At 42.5% G+C, this 25,390-nt stretch overlaps 1 protein-coding gene across 3 annotated transcripts in view; it reads left to right on the top strand.

Moving 5' to 3' along the window:
- The window catches only part of ARID1A (AT-rich interaction domain 1A), a 70,867-nt gene that overhangs the window by 26,718 nt on the left and 18,759 nt on the right, over window positions 1-25,390 (top strand). For all 3 annotated transcript variants that reach the window (XM_080921212.1, XM_080921213.1, XM_080921211.1), the window contains exons 2-4: window positions 2,685-2,897; window positions 4,560-5,012; window positions 5,868-5,984. In XM_080921212.1, the coding sequence (XP_080777338.1) occupies window positions 2,685-2,897; window positions 4,560-5,012; window positions 5,868-5,984 (783 nt within the window). The remainder of the gene's footprint in view (window positions 1-2,684; window positions 2,898-4,559; window positions 5,013-5,867; window positions 5,985-25,390) is intronic.

Here is a 25,390-nt window from a genome sequence, read left to right as displayed (position 1 = left end):
TAGAAACACATCAGAGTCAGTACAATTTTTTGAATAATCCCTTTACTGGATCACACTGGTTCCCAGCTAATCATATACATCAGAATCATTCTTAGATCTAGAAGTGGGAGGGGCTCAAGCCCTTCCACACCAACAAAATTGGAACCCAGAGGCCTATGGAACTTCATGGAGATTCCAGGTGTGTAGCCCTTTTGCTAAGTAACCACTGCTGTAGAAGCTCTGTGGTGACTTCTTGGCAATGACTAAAGCTGGGATTGGGGCACACCTAGACTGATGGATATCCAGTGCATGCTTGTCTCTGTTCAGAAAATGCTGTTGTCTTCAAACAGCCCCGTAGCCTGGTGTGAGGTGTGATGTGATGTGTAGAATTCAAAGACACCCTCACATTGTTGGGAATTGTGGTATTTCTCACTAGCTCAATTTTTGTAAACTAGTCTCAAAATAATGCATGTAGGTGCTAAGATTCTGATTGAGAGCATTGTTGGGTCTGCAGATTGGGAATAGTCTAGAAGAACCCTGCAGGAGACAGTTTTGCAGGGGTTCTCTGGTTTGTGAAGAAAGTGGTCTTACCTAGTTACTTTTTAGTTGAAATTTATCCATAACCTGAGAGAACTCTTGCTTCTGCTTCATTTTGTTTCTCTCAGGGTAAACAAAACAAAGAAAGAATACATAGCTGTGGCTGTGGCTTGCCTTACAGTGCGCACCACTATACTCTCTCCGTTTGCTGTGTTTGTACTTTGTAGTTGGATATTTCTTGTCTTCACAGTAGCTTTACTTCCTCCAGTATAAGGAAGAAGTGTAAAGGTACCCTATCTTGGAGCATGTCTTCAAACACCCACATTTAGCTTCTGTCTGACCTGAACCTTGGACCTCTTATTTACTAGGATAGGTAAGTGTTCTACCACTGGGCTATGTCCACAGGCCGGCTGAAGTGGTTTTTGGTTTCTCTGTACCAGCCATGGTTGTCCTGGAACTCTCTATAGACCAGGCTGTGGATCCTGGATTTGTGACATAGATTATCAGAAAACTTGTTACAAATATGTATGGTCAGGGCCCTGCTTAGAACTTACTGAACCTTGGGTGGGTGCCCGTGGCTCTGGTTTGACAGACTCTCCAGGTGATGTTGATCTATGCTACTGATTACTGAACTCCTTCGTTTGACGGTGAACAATACTTATATCTTTAATACTTATCTCTATCCCCTACTCCAAATTAAGATCCTGCTTGAAGTTTTGTGTTAGCCTTTGTGCCTGTCCTTTACCTTGGTATATTCTCACTGTATACAGATAAGTGTCTCTGGAAGAGGAAGGTGTGCTGGGACTATCTGTAGCTCCACAAAGGACTGGAAAGTCACATGGATTTTTTAAGTATTTATTTGGAGACTAGCCTGAAACTCTTTATATATTGAGTTTATAGTTGAGTCGGCACCTCAACTGCACAGCAATCCTTGGTCTCCTAAGTGCTAGGATTGTATGTATGGGCCACCATGCCCAGTTAGACTTTGTAGACTGATGCTTGCGCTTTGAACCCTTGAGCTTATGTGGTTTGTGTTGTACTTTGTTCTTTTTGGCTTTTTTGAGCCAGGGTCCCATTTAACCCAGACTAGCTTCACTTTATGGTTCAAGATGACCTTGATCTCCCTCAGCATCCTGCCTCTGGATCCTAGATCCTAAGTGCTGCGATTACAGATTATGCCACCACACACACTCAGCCTTCATCTTGTTACTTGTTTATTTAAAGATTTCTTTTTATTTGTGCCTCCCCCCCCCCCCCGCCTGTGTGTGTGTATGTGGGGGTGTGTGTGCGAGTGCATGCGCCTGATGAGCCCAAAAGTGGAGGTCATTGGATCCCCTGGAGCTAGAGTGAACAGTCCAGTGTTGGAACTAAGCTCCTGCAGAGCAGGGAGTGACTTACCTGTTGCACATGTCTCCAGCCCAATAGCTTGTTCTTTGAAGAAACAAAGTTATGTTCTTTTTTATTTTCAATTTCACGTGTTTGTTTTTGAGACAGGGCTTCTCTGTATTAGCCCTAGCAGGCCTTATTAAACTCATCTACTTGCTTGTGCCTTCTGAGTGTTGAGATTAAAGGCATGTGCCACCACCACCTGGCTACGTTTTTCTATTTTAAATGAAATAGATGAGATATACAAGGCTCCAAATTCATGACTGTTCTTTCCAAAACTATTTATTACATAACTTGGTGCTCGTTTGGAGAAAGAATAACTGAACTAACTGAACTACTTTGTGCAGTAGCACTACAGACATGCAAAGGAAGAGTATCCATTAGTGGACTGGAGTTTTCAAGGTGCCTGTGTATCTTGTTTTCAGTTTTAATGTTGAGCACGGTTACAGTAATGTGTGGTAGGTAATGCTGTCCTATCCAAGTAAAGAAACGCTGCTTTGTTCTGATCTGTGTTATGCCATGTATACGCTAATTGTTCTACACCTGGCCTTTCCCTGGGATCTCTAGTAGTACCTTCCTTAGAAAGTAAGTTTAGCTTCCAAATGTTTTCCTATGTCACTGTCATTTTATTTATGAAAATCTGTACGTTATGGGATCTGTCCCATTACTTTTTTATAATAATTGGTTTCCTTGGCATGTGGACTTAAAACGACTTTTGTATGTTCCTGTTGACAAGAGACAGTTGAAGCCTGAGGTTGATGAAAATGTTCTTTATTTTATAGTCATCCAGTCCGATGGATCAGATGGGAAAGATGAGACCTCAGCCGTATGGTGGGACTAACCCATACTCGCAACAACAGGGACCTCCTTCAGGACCGCAACAAGGACATGGGTACCCAGGGCAGCCATATGGGTCCCAGACTCCACAGCGGTACCCAATGACCATGCAGGGTCGGGCTCAGAGTGCCATGGGTAGCCTCTCTTATGCACAGCAGGTATTTGATTGATTAACTTGACACTATTGCTGTCCACAATTGGTGTTTGAGGTATAGGATCAGAATGACTTCCATACCTCTTGATATGCACATGGACTTGCTGGATTAATTGCTAATAAGGACGAGATAGTCCATACCATTCTCTGTATGTCCCATGTCTGTCTCAACATATCTTGGGATTTAAGCCAGTCTACCTGGGCCCTTGTTTTCCATAGCTGAGCACCTGCTTATTGCTGCTGCATAGAAACAATTTGTGCCACATGCCTTGTGGTGAGGAGGCCCTTCTCCTTTCTCATGGCCTTTTAAGATAAGTTGGGTCAAAGAATGTGTTTAAGGACTGAGAAAGAGGAAAGGCCTGAAGTGAGCAGTACCGAGATGCTACAAAGGGATATCCTCCCAGCTTAGTCATCTGACAATCTATCCTGGCTCTTTTGAGGAGTTTGGCTTGTTTTTCGGTGTAGAGAATCAAACCCAAGGCTTCAAGCATAGTAGATAAAGCTCTGCTCTGAGCTCCACCCATAGTCCTGCACCTTCGCCTTTTTAAATTACAGTATTACTTGGAGGTGAATGCAGGATGCAGGTCTATAAAAGAGGACATTTTTTGTTTTTGTGTTGGCAGATTTTCTGCCAATTATCTGAGTTGCACCAAAAAAGGTAAAGGACAATATATAAAGTCTGAAATGACTGAGAACAAAGAACATTTTCAAACACAAAAATGAAATGTGCACCTTTTTTTTTTAAGGCAAGCTTTCTCTATAGCCTTGATGTCCTGGGACTTGTTGTATAGACCCGGCTAGCCTCAAAATCAGAGATTGACTCCCCCCTGCCTCCTGAGTGCCAATACGAAAGTGTGTTTTACTACCACTCAGCTATCTTCCATCGATGAGAGAATGGAGAGGCCACATGGAGTTCATTCCATGCTGGCCTCCAACTCTTAATATATGCCAGAAGGACCATGAACTTTCTGATCTTTCTGTGTCTAGGCCATCAGTAGTAGAATAGAATTAGAGGCAAGTTCCCTCCTGCCTTGTGTATGTGTTTTTGAGGACTTCGTGTATACTGGGCAATTGCTGAGCTGTATAGCCCCTGATTAATTTTTTTTTAAAAGAATTACTTATGTATGTAAGTACATTGTAGCTGTCTTCAGACACACCAGAAGAGGGCATTTGGTCCCATTACAGATGATTGTGAGCAACCATGTGGTTACTGGGAATTCAACTCAGTACTTCTGGAAGAGCAGTCAGTGCTCTTAACCACTGAGCCATCTCTCCAGCCCACCCATGAATAGTTTTAAAATGAAGATTTAATTGAAAGAGTACCAGGGTAAGCTTAGTGATTTGTATATTATCCAGATTACTAAATTGTTTGAACCAAGCTCCTAGTGTCTCTTTATGGTAGTTAGGAAAAAAATTCTTAACATAAAATCAATGCAGGCCATGATGAAAGATAAGGGTCACTGGGGAAAATAACTGTTCTTGAGCTCTTATGACTTGTGTGAATATTAAATAGCATCAGTTTTCAGGGAGTGAATTTAGTTTTACGTTTAAAGAGTTTGGCCATTCTTTATGGCTTAGTTTCTAGAGGGGTGGGTGGCTTGACTGCTCTCCACACCTAATTTCATGAAGGTGAGTCACTCTAAAAGGGTATTTTCTTTCTTAACAGATTCCACCTTACGGACAGCAAGGTCCCAGTGCATATGGTCAGCAGGGCCAGACTCCATACTATAACCAGCAAAGTCCTCATCCCCAGCAGCAGCAGCCACCTTACTCCCAGCAACCACCATCCCAGACCCCTCATGCCCAGCCTTCGTATCAGCAGCAACCGCAGACTCAGCAACCACAGCTTCAGTCCTCTCAACCGCCATATTCCCAGCAGCCGTCCCAGCCTCCACATCAGCAGTCCCCAACTCCATATCCCTCCCAGCAATCCACTACACAACAGCACCCCCAGAGCCAGCCCCCCTACTCACAACCACAGGCACAGTCTCCCTACCAGCAGCAGCAACCTCAGCAGCCAGCATCCTCGACGCTCTCCCAGCAGGCTGCGTATCCTCAGCCCCAGCCTCAGCAGTCCCAGCAAACTGCCTATTCCCAGCAGCGCTTCCCTCCACCACAGGTGAGGTGTTTTCCTCTTGCACTCCATGTGCTCAGCCAGAGGCAGCTTGCAGCTTGGCTTTAAAAGCTTTGCCCTGTGTAGAAACAGTTTAACTTTGGGTAATGACTATCAGGCTTTGGTTATTAAAATTATTTGGATCCATTCATTGATAAGACACTTAAACTTTTGGTTAGATTTCTGCCTTTAACCCCAAGAAATGGCTCCTCTGGGGTAATAGTAAATATAAAACAATTCTTTGTAATTCCACTATTGAGATGAATTTGTTTGGAATTTTATGTTTGTTTGTTGTTTAGAGATAATGCCTCACAATGTAGCCCAGACTGGCCTTTAGTTTGCTAGCCTCCTGCTTATGCCTGCCTAGTGCTGGGATCACAGGCATTTGCTACCATGTCAGGTTCACTCAGCATTCTGAAGAGCCACTGCTTACGTTTTTGTCAGTTCAAATAATACGTACAGGTGTGCTTCTCACATGTGCCTCTCCTGTGTAAGAGAACATTCAGCTCTTTCACCCTCAACTACACTTGCCTGGTCTCTTTTATTCTTGTGTGTATGGGTCTTGTACATACTTTGTGTGTACTCGATGCCCACAGAGGCCAGGAAATGATGTTAAAGCCTCTGTAACAAGAGGTACAGATAGTTGTGAGTTGTGAGCCTTTGTGTGGATGCTGGGAAATTAACTTGGTTTTACAAGAAAAACAGGCTTATTTATCTCTCCAGTAGCAGCCTGGTTAGTTGGTTGGGTTTTTTCTTGTTTTGGGGCAGGTTTTCTGTGTATCCCCCAAGTGCTGAGTTTAAAAGTGTGCACCACCATTCTAAGCAGCCCTCATAGCTTTTTTTGTGTTTTTTTTTAAACAGGAGCTTTCTCAAGATTCATTTGGGTCTCAGGCATCCTCAGCCCCCTCAATGACCTCCAGTAAAGGAGGGCAAGAAGATATGAACCTGAGTCTTCAGTCAAGACCCTCCAGCTTGCCTGTGAGTATTTCTAATCACTATGAAGGGTGATGGATTAGAGAGGAACTAATCTAAAACCAGATTTCGTGTGTTCTGGTCACATTGATTTGAGATGTTCAAAATTCTGAATGGGAATTCATAGCTTAATGTTGTAGAATATCTGTTTTGTTTATTCAGGGATAGGTTTGTGGTCTGTGTTTATGATTGTTTGTTTTCGAGACAGTCTGCAATTTTCCAGGTTAGTTTGCACTCTCTGTGTTCCCAAAGCTGCCCTCAGTTCTGATCCTCTGCTCCTTCCAGAGCACTAAGGCCCATATACGCACTGCCAAACCCAGTGTTTGCTCTGTTCTTTCGTTTGCCAGGGACTCGCCATGTAACCCTGCTTGGCCTCACACTCCCTTCCCTCTCTGCCTTCACTAACAGCATTTGTTTTGTTTTCTTAAAGTTTGGGGCCTCTTATTTGTGAAGTAATTATACTACTATAAGGGACAAAGACAATGTAGAGGTTCAAAGGGCTATTGTCTATGACAGTGCAAAAATAATTGTTTTGTGTTCTTTGGCACTTTTAAATGTAAAAAATTACTTTATTTTCAATTTTACTTTTATGGGCGTTTAGGCTAAATACATTTCTGTATACCACATGCATGCTTGGTGCCCTTGGAGACCAGAAAAGGGTGTTAGATCGATCCCTTGGAACTAGAGATTCAAATGGTTGTTAGCCACTTGTGGGTGCTGACAGTCAAACCCAGGTCCTCTGCAAGAACATCCAGAGCTCTTAACTGCTGAACCAGCTCTCTAGTCCCTGATTAACATTACTTTTAAGGTCTTAGATTTCAAATTTTGGTTTAGCATTAGTTGAAGAGCTAGAACTTGGGTATATTCAAGCTTACATTGTTGCACTGAGTGTGACTTGTTTTTTCTGGTGACAGTTTTGTTTGAGTGTGTGCTTTTATCTACTAGACTGTTTGATACCTGAATACTTGGTTAAGGAATCAAGTGCTTGCTAGTGGAATCAGACTGACAAGACTAACCAGATCAAGGCATTGTATCTAGAACTTTGGCTGTAGGCGGCTTGTCAAGATGGTTCACTTACTATTGAGCATGATGGACTGACTTTCTCTAACCTGATTTGTGTGCTATGGTACCTATATAATATAAACACGCAATAAATATGCATGTTTGACAAAGATGTGTCTGACCTCTGGAGCCAGATCCTTTCTGTATCCTGTAGTGAAGTCACAGCACTTTCCTGGTTCTTCATTTTATATCTGTGAAGTGACCTGTAGATGGGGTGATTACTATTGCTGGTTAATGGTAATGGAGAATGTTTGTCAGGTGGCATAGTGTCCAACATTGTAGTCATCTTGCGTACAGGAACTGCTTGATACCTATTGTGAGAATGTTTGCTTATGGTCGTGTAACATTTATGCAAAGTCTAAACCTCTGAAAGTAAATTTCATGGACAGGAATAAAATAGGTTTCTTTCAAATCTCATAAGTTGGTAGGTAGCAAACCTGCCATTGTAAATTCTGTTTCTGTTAGGAATTGGGAGTTCAAACACATATGCCTGGGTAAGTCTTTTGAAATCTTGAGTTTTATGGTGGCTTATATTAGCCTATCATCCTAGCACTGGGGAATCTTAGGGAAGAGATTCACTGAGTTCAAGGCCAGCCTTGAGATTTTTGAAATTACTTGTATTTTTGCAGTCTCTGATTCCAGCTTTGTGTGAAATGGCATCTGGGTCTTATTTTTTGTTGTCAGTTATTTTTTGAAGCAGAGTGTGGGTATCTTTCTCCTGCCTCGTCTGCTGTGTAGTTCATTTGAGTACTCTGCTATAGTGTCAGGAACTTAGATTGAGGGATGTCTGTCAGCGTTATAAATTGCTGACCTTCAAAAGGTTTCTTGATTCTGGTGACTCTTTAGTTACGGGGTTTCTCTTTGTCATCCAGGTTAGCCTTGATCTGATGACTTTTTGATTGAAAAATATTTGATATTTCTCTGTAAAGGGTCATAGGCAGGCATGCTAATCTGTTTTATACAGACTGGGAACCTAAAACCTTCCGTTACTGAGTGAGGGTTCACCTTTCAGGAACAGGGAAGAGCTGTGTTTCTGGGACTTGGAAGAGTGAGTACCGTGCCCGGATTTACGTTTGTGTTATGGACCCTGGCAAAACAGCTAAGCAGCTCTGTGGTAGAAGCTTCATATAGGTGAACTGGTCAAAAACTTGTGGTTTTACTTGCCTTTTTTTTTAAAAAACAGATGCTGGAGTAGGCCTCAGCTGGTTCTGAAATGGCAAAAGTGGTTATTGGGCATTTGGGGTTTTTTTTTTTTGTTTGTTTGTTTGTTTGTTTATTGAAAGATTTACCTAGTGAAGGTAGGAAACATTACATCTGAAGAATTCAGAAACCAGAGTTTCTACAAGACTCTTTTTTTAGCCACTTGTAAAAGGATGTCTGCTAGTTGTTTGAGTTCAGTTTCTGTGTCTGTGGTAAACACCACAACCAGAAGTAATTTGGAGAGGAAAGGGTTCATTTCAGATTATAGTTTATAGCCCATCCTGAAGAGAAGTTCGGGGAAGGAACTCAAGACAGGAACCTGGAAGCGGGAATTAACCCAGGGGGCATGAAGGACACCCTGCCTAGGGGTAACATTATCCACAGTAGGCTGGACCCTCACATGTGTCAAGTCTGTGAACTCCCCAGATTTGCCTGCAGTTGTTAATGGAGACATTTTCTCAAGGAGGCATCTCTTCCCAGATGACAGTTTGTGTCAACTGGACACTGTGTCCCTCACTGAAAGGGAGTGTGGAGGGCAGTCTGTAGAGCTGGGCTCCAGAGCTGGGCTGGCTCATCTGACCGTCCCTCTAGGTTTGCAATCTTTGTTTATTCATTTGATGAATTTTTTTCTCAGATAATAATAGCAAATTATGTAGAAGAAATTACGCAGCATATAATGGATTAATTTTTTTCCAGTTTCTTCTTTTTTAATGTGTATGGGTGTTTTTTGCCTGCATGTATGTCTTTCACCATATGCACACAGTGCTTGGAGATATCAAAAAGGTTATTAGGTCCCCTGGTACTGAAGTTGTGAGCCTTCATGTAAGTGCTGGGAATTGAACCCGGGTCCTCCGGAAGGGCAGTAAATGTTCTTAGCTAGCTGCTGAGCCATCTCTGTAACTCGAGAGTTAATTTTTCACTAATTTTAATATAAAATCTAAAACCTAGTATACCATTACCAGGCAACAGAAACAGTGATTGTTGTGCCCCTCAACAGTACACTTTCTCTTACTTGTAGGTCTAAAGCTAGGCATGTTTTATCAAGTTCTTTGTGTGACCTTCAGCTCTTTAGACCATGGACAGCACTTGGACCCTTGTGCTCATACTCCTGCACATAAGAACCCATTTCTCACGCTGCTTCCCTTCTCCTTCTGTTCAGCTCTGGTTCCTATCTTAAAAGGTCATTTTCTCAGAACTACTTCCCATCAACTGCCAAGATAACTTAAGTAACTGCTGTGATGATTTAACTAAGTGCAGTTTTTTTTTTTTTTTTTGTTGACTGGAGAAGAAAATCCCTGTAATACTTAGATGTAAACAAGTATAAAGAATAATTCAGTGTCTGGACAGATATTCATCCTTAAAAACTGAAGGTGCAAGAGCATATGTAGCTTTTCCACCCTAAACCTAGAAAAGTCCTTTCATTGATCTATGCTTGCAGGACATTTTGAATAATAAATCCATTCATTTAATCAGCAAGCTCCTGGGGAGTAGGCAACTTGTTATTGGCCCCTATGTCACGTGTACATATGATGTGAATCTGAGATTAGTAGTTATTTACTGCAAATATGTTAGATTAGCATGTAAAAACCAAGCTGGTTGTCCTTTCCATTTTTTCTTTTTAAGTTTAGTTTTATTTCATGTGCATTGGTGTTGTTCTTGTATGTGTGTGTGAATGGGGGTGTCATATCCCTGGAACAGGAGTTACAGACATTTGTAAACTGCCATGTGGGTGCTGGGAATTGAGCCTGTGTCCTCTGGAAGAACAGCCTGTGCTTACAACTCCTAGACAGTGTTTCTCAGTGCAGACCAGGTTGGCCTCAAACTCAGAAATCCACCTGGCTCTGCTTCCCAAGTGCTGGGATTAAAGGAATAGAGCACCACTGGCCCAGGGTGGTTTTCTTTTTTGTTTGTTTGTTTGTTTGTTTTTTATACTTTTCTTTGTATTTAGACAGATCTCTGTAGCTTAGACCAGCTTAGAACTCACTGTGTAGCCCAAGTTCCCAAATGCTTGGATTATAGCCATAAGTCATTGTTATTTAACACATGCTTACTTTAGGATGACTTGTTTCATCTTGGTTATTTACATCATGATTCTCAACTTAATGAAACAATGGGCCCCCAAACTGTCCATAATAAATAATTAGTGAAAAAAGAGGCCATGAAATTGAAGCAGAGGGTTTTCTTAGGGGTGGGTGGGGGACGAGGTTGGAGGGAAAAAAAAGATTAAATTACAGTTCCCTAAAATAAACAAATATCCATAATATTGCAATATGGGGATGGCTTGGCCATATTACTAGATTGTTTTTAATGCTAGCTCAAGGCAGGCATAACAGGCCCATATTCCTATTTTCGAGAGTATTTTTATTTGTCTTTACTGAACAGGGCCTTAGGAAGTGAGGCTAAGGCACATTATCCATCCTGTGAAGTAGTTGCCAGTTTATGTCAAGACGGTGCTTGTAAGGGGCAGATGAAGCCTTAAAGGAGCGGCCTAAAAATCGAAGTCTGGGGGGCTGAAGAGATGGCTCAGTGGTTGAGAGCACTGGCTGCTCTTCCAGAGGTCCTGAGTTCAATTCCCAGCAACCACATGGTGGCTCACAACCATCTGTAATGGGATCTGATGCCCTCTTCTGGTGTGTCTGAGGACAGCTACAGTGGTGTACTCACATGTAAGAATTAATAAAAAAGTTGGTTTAAAAAAAAAAAAAAACCGAAGTCTGACTTGTGATTAACTTGGAGCTGTGATGCTGTTTGTTTTTTGGAGGAAGAGGTTGGGTACTTAGACAGGGTCTCACTATGTAGCCTTGGATGGCCTGGAACTCACAAAGATTTACTTGTCTCTGCCTTTCGTGTTCTGGAATTAAGGTCATATGACCCCACTGGTGGCTGGAGTTGTAAAAGACTCTACATATATACTGAGCATGCACAACTGCCTACCTCCAACTCTGTGTGTGTGTGTGTGTTGTCTATTCTCTTCAGCTAAATATGGTACTTTCTATAAACATGTAACCTCAGCTCTGGGGTGGTTGAATAGACTGAGCATGATATCTGGAGAGGCCTTACCTTTCGATTGATGGTTCTTTGATTGTTTATTTAAGGAGCTAAAGTGTGGTGGTTTCCCAGAATAATGTACACTTTTAAAAAACAGGGACACTTTTATGAATTTCTATTTAAACTTGAAAATGTGCTTGTAATAAGGACATGGAAAATGGCTACAAGAATGCAAACCCCATTGAGGGAGGGTAGATAGGGTTAATATTTTTAGCATGTATTAAATTTTATCTGCCAATTAATGAAAATAGATATTACCGAGCTCTACTTGAAAGATTTATTCCTTCGCTGTGGAGTAGCACCCCAAAGGTTGCCATTTCTTTCACTTGGTATTGATAATCTTAGTTTACATGCCACAGTTGGAACACACTGATCTTTAAGACAAAGGAAAAAATACACTAGTCTAGGTGGCCACCGCAGCAGCTTTGAGAGAGATGGGAACTTACACTGCTGATTGTCTTGGGATTTGGAGGGCAGATGGTGATTTGAAAATAGAGACGACAACTGGGCAGTGATAGCGCGCGCACACACACACACACACACACACACTGCATGGGCAGAAGGATCTCTGAGTTCAAGGCCAGCCTGGTCTACACAGAGAAACCCTGCCTCAAATGGCCAAAAAAGTAAAAGAGGCATTACAGAAGAGGGAGGAAGAAAAAAATGGAGAAGGATGAAAAGACTTGGTTGGGAGTCTCAGCTAATACATAATTAATTAATTAATTAATGCTTAATTTACGAGTACAAGGACCCCAGTCTGATCTCTGGTATCCATGTAAGAGAACCAGAAATAGTGGACAGTGTTTGTAAAACTAATGCTGGGAAGTGTAGCCAAAGGAATCCTGACCTCCCTAATCCAGTCAGTTCTAGCCAATGAGACCTTATCTCTAAAAACAAGGCACCTTCAGAAGTACAACAACCCAGGTTGTACTAGTCTCTCTTGCCTGCCACATCTCCTTCCTGACCCCACCCCTACCCCAACTTAGAAGAGACAGACTGTCTTGAATCTATGGCCTTGGAGCAGCTTATTCCTCACTTAAGGTAGCCCCTAGGAGCTTTTCTGCTGAATGGGTCACTAAATTATAATCTACCTAAGAAAAAGTTTGGAGAGGCTGAGAGGTAGCTCAGCAGATTATTGCACAGCTGTGGTATATACCTTCCCCAAACACACACACACACACACACACACACACACACACACACACAGGAAAAGAAAAGCCTTTGAATCTCTTGTTTTCCCCATTGCCCTTCTTCCCTCTTCCAGGTCCCTGTTACTTCTCACTTGGTGTCTTGCTTAGTTTTTGATTTTTTTCCCCCCTTTCCCTTGCAAGTTTATTCTTCATAGTTTACCAGAGGGATGGGGGTTATGTATTTTTTGTAGGTAAGTTTCCATTTTACTAGACCTATGATAGAAAAAAAAAATAGGATGAATCTGGATGACTTCTTAGAATCTTTAGCCCATGAGTCTGACCTGGTTTTCTTCAAGAAAACTTTGTGTTTTACTAAAACAGAAGAATAGGTGCCTGGACTACTTGATGAGCACTGTCATTGTTTGCTGAAATCAGTGGTTGGTTTATGTCTGTCACATTGGTGGCATGGGCTGTATATAATTTAACTACTTGGGAGGCCAAGGCAAGGGGGCTTCCAAGTTCAAGAAGTGCCCAAATGACTCAGTGAGATCCTATCTCAAAAAAGGCAGCTAGGCATGATGGTGCACACTGTTACTCCTGGTACATGAGAGGAAGACGCAGTCAGATCTCTCTGAGTTCAAGGCCAGACTGGTCTATGTAGTAAGTTCCAGAATAGCCAGGACTGTTAAAAAGAGACCCTGTCTCTGTCTCTGTCTCTCTGTCTCTCTCTGTCTGTCTCTCTCTCTCTCTCTCTCTGTCTCTCTCTCTCTCTCTCTCTCTCTCTCTGTCTCTCTCTCTCTCACTCTCACACACACACACAATAAATAAATAAATAAATGAATAAATGAATAAATAAATAAATAAATATGGAGAAAGAGAGATAGAGTGGTTGGTAGGTAGGTAGGTTAATGTCTTTAATCCCAGCAGTCAGAAGAATGGGGATCTCTATAGTGAGTTCTAGAAGCTGAGTATGCACTAGAGGTAGATGTATTTGAGGGGTGGCAAAGAAAAGTCTAGCAGGACCAGAGGTCACTAAGGGTGTGAGCAGAGTGCAGTGAAGACATTTAGCCTTTGACAGGCTTCCTAGAGTGAGACATACTGCAAAGGATGAACATCAGATCATAGGCTTTGAGCTTTGAGTTTGTTTTAAATCGTTGCTGTTGTTTGCCTGATTTTTAAAAAGAATTCTATTAGTGTGTGTTATGGCTTGAAAAGGCTCAAGTCTGAGAACAAGTGAGTAAAAGTTAAACTGTTAAGTTTAATTCTGGTGAGAGGTATAAGAGTCTGCCCCCTCTATCCAATTGCATAGTCTTGTTCAGGAAAGAATTTTACAAAATGTAAATATCAGACATAGTTTGTCTGATAGATCTTTTTAAGGGAGAGAAAGCAGGGAAACAGTCTCATCACCAGACTAACAGGGGAAACTCTGTTTAGTCCAAGTTCAGTGTCATTCTTATTCTGTAAAATAATTAGCTTTAGTAAGGTACCCAGAGACATGCCTAATTACTAGTCAGAGATGAAAGACTAAAGCTCAGACAACAGTAACTCTGGGTAGTGCTGGAGAGCTGAGCTGTCTTGCATGATAGTTAATAGTTAAACCATGAAATGAAGTAGACCTTAGAGGCTATGATTAGAGTATAGAGAACGGAGCCAGATGGAGCCCTGAACAATGCCTGTAGTCACAGGTGGAGGCAGCCAACAGAGATGGAGAGATCGGCATAGGACCAGTACTGGATATTTCTGGAGCCAAAGGAGAAGAGAAAATAGTCTGTATCGAGCTTATAGCAAGGAAAACAGACAGGTGGGTTGTCATGAAGCATTTTTATTGGGATCTTTTGTACACAGGCAATGTAAATGAACAAAGGAATGAATGTCAAGGACAGCCTTTCTCCCTCTTCCACTCCCTCACACTGCCCTGGCTAGCTTGAAACCAACTGATGATCCTGCGGCTGCCTCCTGGGCACTGCATTACAGTGTGTGCACTACACATGCAGTGTAGAGTACTATTAATAGGTACTGAGCAGGAGAGGCTGGGTCAGTCCAAGTCCCCTGACTCACACATGTAAGACGGAGAAGAAAGGGTAACGGTGCTGGAGTTGGAGAGAAAAAGAAAGCTGGTGCCTCTTGACTTAGTTTGTGGAGGTCATTTTTCTCTGTCTGAGAACTTAGTTTAAGAGGCTGCTGTTGAAGATCTGGATCCTGTGTCCTTACATGGTGGGCATGGGTGTTACTAATTAATTCCAGCTAGGGTGAGATGGACAGCGGGACTGGATATTTCGTATTTCTTTTAAAAAGTCTTTTAAAAAGTCTTTTAACAAGACCAGAGGTATTTTTAATTTTTTTTTTTTTTTTTTTTTTTTTTTTTTTTTTTTTTTTTTGAGACAGGTTTTCTCTGTGTATTAGCTCTGACTGTCCTGAACTTGCTTTGTAGACCAGGGTGGCCTGAAACTCACAGATTAGCCTGCCTCTGCCTCCAAAGAGCTGGAATTGAAGATGTGCACCACCATACCTGGTTCTTTTTATTCTTAGATTTTTAACCATCTTTAGATAGCACTTAGTGGGTCTGAGAAGGTGGCTGTAGCCATCTGCAAACAGCTATGGTACACTGAAATGTACCCATTCCTGTGTTATATGTGAAAAATAGAAAGTTCACAGTCAAAACTTGATTCTAGCTCTCATATTTCAAATGAAACAGTTTTTCCTTTATCATGCCACCCATATAATACTGTCATATCTAATCTATTGTCAAGACACCCCTCTATGTTTCAGTGTTGACTTTTTTTGGTGACTTGTTTATTTTTATTCTACGTGTATTTGTGTTTTGCATGTATTTCTGAGTAACTATGTTGGATCCCCTAGAACTGGAGTTACAAACACTTGTGAGCTGCCATGTGAGTTCTGGGGATTGAACCCAGTACTCTGGAAGAACAGCCACTGGACCATCTCTCTAGCCTATTTTTGAATGTTTATTTACTGTTATTTGTATGGGTGTTTTTGCATGTATATCTATGCATCACTTGGGTGCTGTGTATGCTGTTCCCTGCAGAAGTTAGTAGAATGTGCATAGGTTCCCTTTGGACTGGAGTTACAGATGGTTGTGAGGTACAGTGCAGAGGCTGGAAGTTGAACTCATGTCCTCCAAAAAAAAAACAGCCAATGTTCTTAATTTTTGAGCCCCTCCTACTCTTATCTCAAACCTTAGATCTTCCTTCCTCTACCACAGTGTTGGAATTACCACACCATAGCCTGTCATGCTCTGCAGTAAAACAGTAGTAGGCTTATCCTCTGGAAAGGACAGTAAATGGATTTCCATTTTACTTCTTAGAAAATTACATTTGTTTATTATGTATGTGCCTGTGCACTTTCAAATACCACATTGCTTTATGGAGGTCAGAACAATTTTGGGGGTTTCTACTAAGTGGACCCTAGGGATCTAATTCAGGCCCCTCAGGCTGAGCCATCTTTATGGCCTCCCTTTAGCTTTTTTTATCCTGGATTTTATAAGTCACAGGTGAGAAGATATGAAAGGGCAACTGGAGGGAGACTTACTCTGTTCCCCAGAGTAAGCTGTAGGAATTGCTTGGGGGAGGAGGCATCTAAAGAGCTGCAGAGACTAGGCCCCACCTAGTGTTTGGCTCCTTTGCTCCTGGGTATTGTATTGGATCAAGCCCTTCCTGTCTTATACAACTTTTGGTCTGGAACAAAGCATCCTGGTAAATGCTGAATTAAATCAGATCTCTGTTACTCAAAGTACTGTCCAGCCTGGGGATGCAGGCAGTTTCACTTGTGCTGTCCCTGATCTATTGGTCTTTCTTTTTCTTTTCTTTTCTTTTCTTTTCTTTTTTTTTTTCCTTTTTTGAGACAATAATATAATTACATGATTTTCCCCTTCCCTCTGAACCTTCCTTTGTACCACCCTCCTTTAATTTATTTCAAATACATGTCTTCTTTTTCTTTAATTGTTGTTACATGTGTATCTGTACCTTTATATTGACAAACAAGAAGAAGGGAAAGGAACGTGACTGGTCCAAGTATGGTGGGGGAGAAAGTTTATTGTGGATATGTAGGAGAGCACAGCCAGAGACTGGGACCTCTGAGAGAGTCCAGGGTGGACATGAACCATATGAGTGGGGAGCAGCCAAGAGGCTCAGAGTTTTAAGTTAGGAAGAATTGATAACCAAAAGCATTGGATTATACAGTGAAGAGCAGCTCAGCACCTTGTTGGAGAATTCAGGAAGGGGACAGGGTATGCCAACCAGGAGGGCCTTGTAGCTGGTAGGGAGAATGATTGAAAGATAGATGTATAGATTTCTAAATAAATTCAGCCCACTTGGTCCTTGTACTGTTGCTTATATGGTTTTGTTTGAGACAGGGTTTCTCTGTGTACACCTGGAACTCGCTCTGTAGATCTGATAGGCAGAGAACTCACAGAGATTTTTCTGCCTCTGCCTCTGCCTCCCAGGGCACTGGGACTGAAGATGTGTGCCATCATGGCCTGCCTGTGTATGTTTTCTAGATATTTTTTTAAATTTACATTTTGTGTATTATAATGTATGTGTGCTCTGTTTACATGTATGCCTGCATGCCAAAATAGGGCATCAAATCTCATTATAGATTGTGGTGGGCTGCCATGTGGTTTCTGGGAATTGAACTCAGCACCTCTGGAAGAGCATCCAGTGCTCTTAACCACTGAGTCATCTCTCCAGCCCCATGAGTATGTTTTCAGGAGTGTTCTTCAATGGAGAAGACTATATTTTTTCGGGTTCCTTAGTTGCCAGTAGTTCCTTGTCTTAGGTTCCCCCTTCCATGTTAGCATGACTATTGGTGTTATCCTTTTCTGGTCTTATTTAGGCAGCCATGTTAGTGAGACACATCTGAAGCAAATTTCCTGTTCCTCTGTGCTTCCAACCTTTCTGCCTTAGGAAGAGAAGTTTTGTCATAGATGGTATCCTTTTGTTTTAGTCAGGGTCACTATGCAGCCTTGGTGACTTGAAACTCAAAGAGATTGGGTAGTCTCTTGCCTGTTTCTGCCTCTAGAGTATTTGAATTAAAGTTGTGCACCACTATGCATGGCTGGTCTTACTCTTTAGATACCTTATGTTATCCATGTGTCTAATGATTTAGAAGCCCAGAGTTAGAAATTGTCAAAGAAAATAAGGAACCAGACTGGAAGCTTTAGAGTGCAATACAAATTGCTGATCATGCATAATAATAAAGTTTTGTCTCTGGTTGTGAGATTACATCACTTGTTTTGTGGATGCTTTTGAGACCCTGATCTTCTCAGGGCTACAGCGCCTAGCATTCCTCTGCAGTCTTGAACTCCCTCATAATTCCCAGGTTTCCCCTCCTGCTATATTTTTTTTTTTGCTTGAAATGCATTCATTTCTCTATGTCCATCTCTGTTTCTTTTGTTATGTAACTCACAATGGTCTGGAACTCTGTATAGCCCAGACTATCCTGGAGCACCCACCAGTCTTCAAATTCTCTGACCTCTGTTGCCTGCTGAGTTTACATATTTACTAAGAAAGCTCTCATGAAATTATTACTACATACTGCTACCTAGTTGAGCTTAGGACTTTTTTTGCTGTCTTTTGGGAGGAGCAACAAATTCTGTGAATGCATAAAATTTTGGGGAAATTTGAAATATTTTAATGATGCTATTTTTATTTCCTTTTGTTCTTTTCATAGTAAAAGAGCTGTCAGTCCTTGCCTAGGATTTGCTGGTTTATTTTCTAAGGGTGACAAATACTGATAGCATTTTTTGGTAAACAAGGGGGTGGTCCAAATCTAGCCACACCTAGAATTGAACCAGAGTGTCCTGTGTCCTTGAAAGAGAACTCCCGTGCGCCGCCCCCCCCCCCCCCCCCCCCCCCGCCACCCCACCTCTTCATGTGCCATACTTTTCCAGAATACTTGCTCTCTGGCAGAGTCAGCCAGTCCACTTCTCCAATTCAGGCACACTGCTCTAGCTCAGGTACTGCCTGGTGCCTTCCGGAGCCTGTGCTGCACATAACTGCATGCTTGTCCCTGGGCCCATTTCCTGTTTCTATTCTAGTCTCTCGTGGCTCAGCTACACTTCCTGCCTGTGTGTCTCACACAGATTCTTCTTTCTGGACCCTCTTGTTTTCTTTAGAATAACCTCAGCCTGAGAAACAGCTGAACTTTTAATATGATGGCCCCTGAGTTGGTTATACCTGAGAGGACTGACGGGAAGTACCTCCTTTCCCCATTGAAGCTCACCGTGTGACTGTGACTTGCGTTTCAGTTTGTCCCCAGCCTGCTAGAGGAAACTATAGACCTGAAACTTAGAAGAAAATAAATAGAGCCTTCTTCCTCTCACTTGTTAGACACATTGGGTTGTGTTAGGACTGCTGTTCCTTGTTCTTTTGCAGCTGGTGCTTACAATCATGTTTCCTACTCCTGAACAAAACACTTGGTACCCCTCTAGTGCAATCCTTCCTAACTAAGGTACAGAGTCTTAAGATGAGGGGTGGGTAGGTATTGCTGTCTTCTGAACAGCCTGTAGAGAACATTTGGGATGTAAAGCGCTCCTGCTTACAGGAGCAGTGTAACTCTGTGGCTTTTGGTTTTGGTTTTCTGAGACATTATCTTTCTATGTAGCCTTGGCTGACTTGGAACTCCCTATGTAGAAAGGTTGGCCTCCAATTCAAATAGATTCATCCAGCTGCCTTTGCTGGGGACTACTAATTGAAAGGACTAAAGGCTGTACCACTACACTAGTTCAAGTCTTACATGCACCTCCCCATGCACATACACAAACTCCTCACATACACATACACCCCAGCTTAGAATGGGGGAGAATGTTCAGGGATGTTGTAAACGGGGAAAAAATGGAGACCATTCTAGACAGCTGTATCTAAAGGGCCCCCTTCTCCTCCCAAGCAAAGTATTTGTTTAGGAGTGTATGCTTTGTGATTGAGTCTGGTGGATCACCAAAGCAGAGTGTTTAAGGTGAATCCTGTGCCTGGGTATGGTTGTAGAGAAATGTTCAATGATAACTTTGAGTTCATTAGGAAAGATTGAAGGATGTGGTCCTGGAGTAGACTTCAGCCATACAAGTCAGTTTGACCCAGACTATCAGACTTGCCCTGGGGTCCTTGCCTCCCCCCCCCCAGATCTGTGACCCAGGAATCATTAGCCTAGAATCAAAAGCAGCAGTCTCAGCCAGGCTCAGGGATGCACTTTAATGCCAGTGCTTGGGGGGCAGAGGTGGGCAGATCTTGACCTGGCTTTCAGAGTGAGTTTCAGGACAGCCAGAGCTACACAGAGAAACCCTGTCTCAAACAATAAAAAGGTAACATAGAGCAGCAGTTCCTATCACCAGAACTAGTGAGGTAGAGCCTACAGAAACGAGCAAAAGAAACAGAATATGGTCTAGTAACCTGAACCATATGTGGGGCTTATTATCTGCCGTGTTTTTCTCACCATATGTAGACACACGGTCTCTATCTCTCTGTCTATCTCTATCTCCCTTGAGTATATGTGTGTGGATCCAGAAAGAAATGAAGGATGAGAGAATGAGGGTTGTGGCATTTACTCTGGAAGGAGCAAATCCTTCAGACCAGGAATCTTGTGAAATTCCTGAGTCAGCATACGGTGACCCTGCTGCCTTGTCTTGGCTTACATTCATTCATTTTTTTTTTTCCTTTTCCCTCATTTGATGCTTTTATAATGTTTTGTAGAAAATACCAGCCAAACCCAGAACACCAACCCCAAAATACATAATCACCAAGTTATTTTTGTTTGTCATGGGTGGGGTGGGGTGGTTGAGCCTTTGGAAATAAGCCAAGTCTACCTAGAAATACTTCTTTGTAGAGAAGCCACTTTAGTTAAGTTGGGAAAAGACTGAGCCCTTGTGTGTAGTTGTCTTCCCATATCTAGTAGAACACTTGGTATACTGCGGGAAGCTGTGTTGAGCCTAAGCATATTCTGGTGCCATTTGAGCGAGCCTGGTACTTGATCCATCATCTCCTGTGTCCTAAGCCCATTCCCTCTTCCCCCGTGCATCATGGAACTGACAAGTATTGTGACATAATCTTTGATTACCATGATCACCCTCCAAGCTAGGAGACTCCTTCTACCTTTACCACTTACCAAAGGAGGCGGAGAAGCCATGCCTTCGAAGGTGGAACCTAGAGATTGACGGCTGGAGCTTGAGAATCAGTAAAGTTGTCACTCAAGGCCAGCCTTGAGGTAGAGGGAATTCTCAGTAATGTCTACTGAGATGAATTAAGGTAATTTGCCAACATTCTGTGAACAGGAGAGAAACCAGGTTTTAGATAAAAGGAAGCGTGTTGAGAGGACATAGGGATGTTTGGACTTCCCCACATTGCTTCTAGAACTTGACAGAGGCTCTCTTGCATTGTTGTCCTGGTTTAAAGATACTGAGGTTGGTGGCTGCCCTCTTTCTTCAGAATCTTGTCTAATCCTTCATTACCAGGTCCACTTGTTGTACCTAAGTATTTAGACTTTTAGTGACGATCTCTGGGTAATATAAACTTAGAACTTTACAAACTGGAAACCATCAGTCCCCTAATTACTATTCATTTTCACCAACTTCACCTTCTCCAGCTGACCTTACTTGCTTCCTGGTTGCTGTGCTTCTGAGGAGAGAGTCATATGATTTGGAAGCTTAAGTCAGTGTCCTCCTCCCTGGTACATTTCTCATATCCAGAACTCTCCTTGCTTCTCTTCTTTTTCTTGCCTTCCTTGCTTAAGTTCTGGGATCACAGGTGGTGGTCTTGAAGGAACAGGCTTTGTGTGGTTGGCCTTCCTAATAGGTAAAGCCTGACTATGGGAGGATAACAGTTGCTGGGATTATAATAGCCCAATTCCTTAAATATACGCTCCTTCAACCCAGATCCGTCCCCCAGTCAAATTTAAGTCTGTTAACTGGTGAGTGATGATTTTAATGATTTAAAAAATACTGTAGATTTCCTTAGCTACAAGGTAGTTACTAGCTGGATAAGTCATTTCTCTCTGGTTCATATGAGAAGCCTTTGAGAGAAACCGGATGGCCAAGTAACATTAGAACCATAACAGACACTGAGAGTAAAATTTCAACCAATTACTGACATGCTGCAGTTCTTTTAGATCTTCTAATTTTTAAGTTAGTCTATACAGGAATGTCTGGCAGTGAGTTAAAAGCATCCTGAGACTGGGTCTTTCCTTGTAGCCTATGAGGACTGCCTCATGGCTTTTGCCCCTTTCATTTTTGCCTTTATCCCCTTTGAGATAGTTTGTGTAGTTTTTCTACGATAAAGACAGCTATGGACAACATCCTCTCCTTTGCCAGCTCATGGGGAAGGGTGGAGAGGTGCATGTACAGATGTTGAGCAGAAACATTCAATGTGATTAAACCTCCAACTGAGAAGATTTGTGGGAGCAAGATATCGACCCCTGTGAGATCAATGACTGCTGCAGCGGCCAAGCTGCTGTTTGCAGGAGCTCCTACCACAGGAATATGAGCAGCACAGCAGTCTCTCCTCCCCTCCCTCTACACCTCAGCAGTGCCCTCAACCTCTACCCTGACTCAGACCCACTCCAGATTTTGCTTAGGTGAGTTAGAACACCTGGGTTTTATTTTTAACAATTAGAATGAAGTTTGGTCAGTGATACTGACCTCCTACAGCCTTCTCTCAGCCATTCCTTCCTTGCTCTGCTGCAGCTCTGGCAACAGCTTTTTGTCGACTTGTTACTCGAGGTGGCAGTACCTGTCCAAAGTCCCAGACTTAAAAGGTAAAATGGGGATAGAGATGAGATGCCCCATTGGAGATTAAATCCAAAGGGGGATGCTTTTGGAACTCTTCAGATAGCATTGTCTTGTGTGACTGGCTTTTTTTTTTTTTTTTTTTTTTTTGGTCACTAATAGTCTAATCCTGCTTAGTCCCTCAGGTTCGTCCTTCCTGCTCCTGGGGTAGAGATGGATTCAGTACAATACAATCAAGAACTAAGAGCCTCACCTGGTAGTGAAGGGAATGGACCAGGAAGCTGTGATCTTGATTTTAAAGTAGATCAAAGCCAAGTATGGTGGTATACTTATACTTTAAGCCCTGTACTTGGATGCTGAGGCAGGAGAGACTATTTGCTTGAGGCCTGTCTGAGCTATATGAATTCCAGGCAGACTTGTACAGTGAATCTGCATCTTAAGAGAAGAAGAAAACACTAAAGTAGGTGATCTAACAGAACGGATAGCAGAGCTGATGGGGCCAGAACTGGGGTCTGTCTTGGTTTGTTTTTGAAATAGAGCCTGGCCTTGGACTTAAATATTCCTTTTGCCCTTCGAGCAGATGGGACTGCAAGTACATGCTGCTTCATCTAGCTTTGAAGTTCCCATGGCAAAAACATAATTTTTAACCTAGACTGTTGCACCTGTAACATTTATAGGAGTTGATCTCCGTCCTTGTTCTACAGTTGAGTGCCATAAGTCAGCTGACTTGGTGTGTGTTTAAAGGAGCCTGTTATCCTATTGTTGGAGCATCTCTGTGGCTTGGTTTGGGAATGTGGATGTTGAAGCTTTCTTGGTGGCTTTCCTTCTTCTATCTTTTATCCTGGGGAGTGTGGTACTTAACCAAGCCCCACCTTTCCTTTACTACCTGAGATGGAGCTCCTTCTAAAAGACATGGGTATCTTGATTTTTTTTCCATCTTAAGCCATGTCCTTTTGATTGATAATAGGATTAGAACAAAGTTGATGTGAATCCCCACCAGATTCTAGACTAAGAATTAGGAGGCACTTGTCTGTGCTCTGATTCATTTCTAGTATTGTATCCAGTACCAGCTCACCTGTTTTTCGGTGTTTGGTAGCAGTAGGCTCTGCTACCCTTGATAGGTAAGAATGTGCTTAAGAAAGTTTTTGTTGTTGTTGCTTTATGAAAAATGTGGAGCCAAGAAAACAAGGCCCGTTTTTGAAACATGGCATTGCTTTGTAGCTTAGATTGGCCTTGAACTCTGAATCCTTCTTCCTCTACTCAAGTGATAGAATTATACACGTGTCACCATGCCCAAACCTCCCAAATTTGTCTTAAGTAATTAATTGTTCTGGTTTATTTCCCTGAGTCTGTTGAATTTGTTGTCCCATCCTTCCTTCTGTCCTGTCAGGATTTTCCACATCTCTCCTGTGTTTTTAAGGATTGACTCAGATTCTCCAACATGGGAACAGCTTTCTTATGTCCCTGGGACTAGGCTTGAGTTAGGTGAACTGACATCATCTTGCCAGTGTAGACACATTAAGCATTTAGACTTTTCAAATCCACGAATCATTCAGAGTGTTTGTGAGGCTGTGGATATAATTAATATGTTGTCATCGCCCCTCCCCGCTCCTGCCCTGCAATGTAGGATTTATCTGGTTCTCCCATGTTTTACAAACCCAAGGCCTCCAAGTATATGCAAGTGAGCAATGGCCTAGCTTCTTCTGTTTATGAATGTTTTACCTGCCAGTGACAATACAAAACCAGGAAAAACCCCTCACATCTAAATAGATGCAAAAACTCCATAAATATTGCTTGCTGTGGTCTCCTTCTTGCACAGTTTTGTGGGTAGGCCATTTATCTTCCTACTCTTTAACCCTGTACTTACTGGTCTTTAGCAACTTCACCAGGCAGCTGGCTTGTGGTACATCTTGTGAACTTTTTTTCTTGGAGAGTGCAGCCCCCAACCTACACCATGAGGTATGGACTGTGATTTCAGGCACGGTTTTGTTGTGGTGTGAAGAGAAGGTGTCAGCTGCTGAATTCTGTTTGTCAGCAGAGCCTGACAAACCCATGCTGGCACACTCTTAGGGCTGGGCAACCAATCACAGCTGGAACAGTTATCGTCATGGAGTCCCTGTGGGCTTCCTCTATCAGGTCACATCCCAAAATAACACTGGGCAGTGTTTCAAGTGAAGAAATGAAGGCTTTCGGAGCTGTAGCCAGCCTGAAGTGTGGGATTCTGTGTGAAATAGTTGGACCTGCTCCAGCGCTTTTGATCTGCATGGCAGATGAGCAATAAAATTCATGAAACACGTTGGAAACACGTGAGGAAATTCTTCTGGCCCTGCTGCTTCCTTGGAACTGGCAAGGGCACTGAGTGGGCTGATCCTCGTCTCTTCTCCCAGCAGGATTGTGCTGGAGAAGAGGAAACCCAGGGAAAAGCTATCCAACTAAAGAGACATTGCTATACTTCTAGGCAACCCCCTTCTCTCCCAAGAGATACTTACTAGATGGGTCCTTGGTATAGTTTTGAGAACATGGGGCTCTAAAATGCTCAAGGCACATGAGTCTTAAGTTGATGAAACTCTTATCTTTGTAAGTGTGCTGTAGAAACTAGGCTTGTTAGCCACACTGAAGGTCTGACTCAACCACATATCAGATTTGTATGAAACAGAAGACCTGAAAATCTGGATGATTGTAGAATAGAAAGCCAAGGCCTGTCGTCCCAAACAATAAAAGGTCATAAAGTTTGGGGTAGTACCTGACCCCCTACAACAGAAGTGGTTTAAGAGGTAGCTTTTGGAGACTTAAACCTTATATCCAATAAAGATGTTTACCATGTGATTAGCCCCTGCTGTGTGGATGATGCATATCTCCCCCCCATTATGATGGGTGAATGTGTGTGATTGAGGTTGTGTGTTTCTGTATGTAGATAAATCAGAGGACACATTTGAATGAGTGTACTGCTCTATTACTCTCTGTATGTTATTGAGAATATCTCATTGAATCTGGAGCCTGGCATTTCCAACTAGGCTGGCTTGCCAGCAAGCCCCAGCAATCTTCTTGTCTTTGTTCCCAATACAGGGGCTACAGGTACTTGAGGTCATTCCCAGCTTTGATGTGTGTACTAGAGATTCAAACTCAAGCCCTTCTCTTACCCCATGAACCATCTCCCCAGCTGACACTTTGTAGGCACTCGTGAGCTAGCTCTTCTCTCTCTCTCTCTCTCTCTCTCTCTCTCTCTCTCTCTCTCACACACA

Source organism: Micromys minutus, assembly GCF_963924665.1.
Source record: "Micromys minutus genome assembly, chromosome: 9".
NCBI classification, from domain to species: Eukaryota; Metazoa; Chordata; class Mammalia; order Rodentia; family Muridae; genus Micromys; species Micromys minutus.
This window is presented reverse-complemented; position numbering and strand designations above follow the sequence as displayed.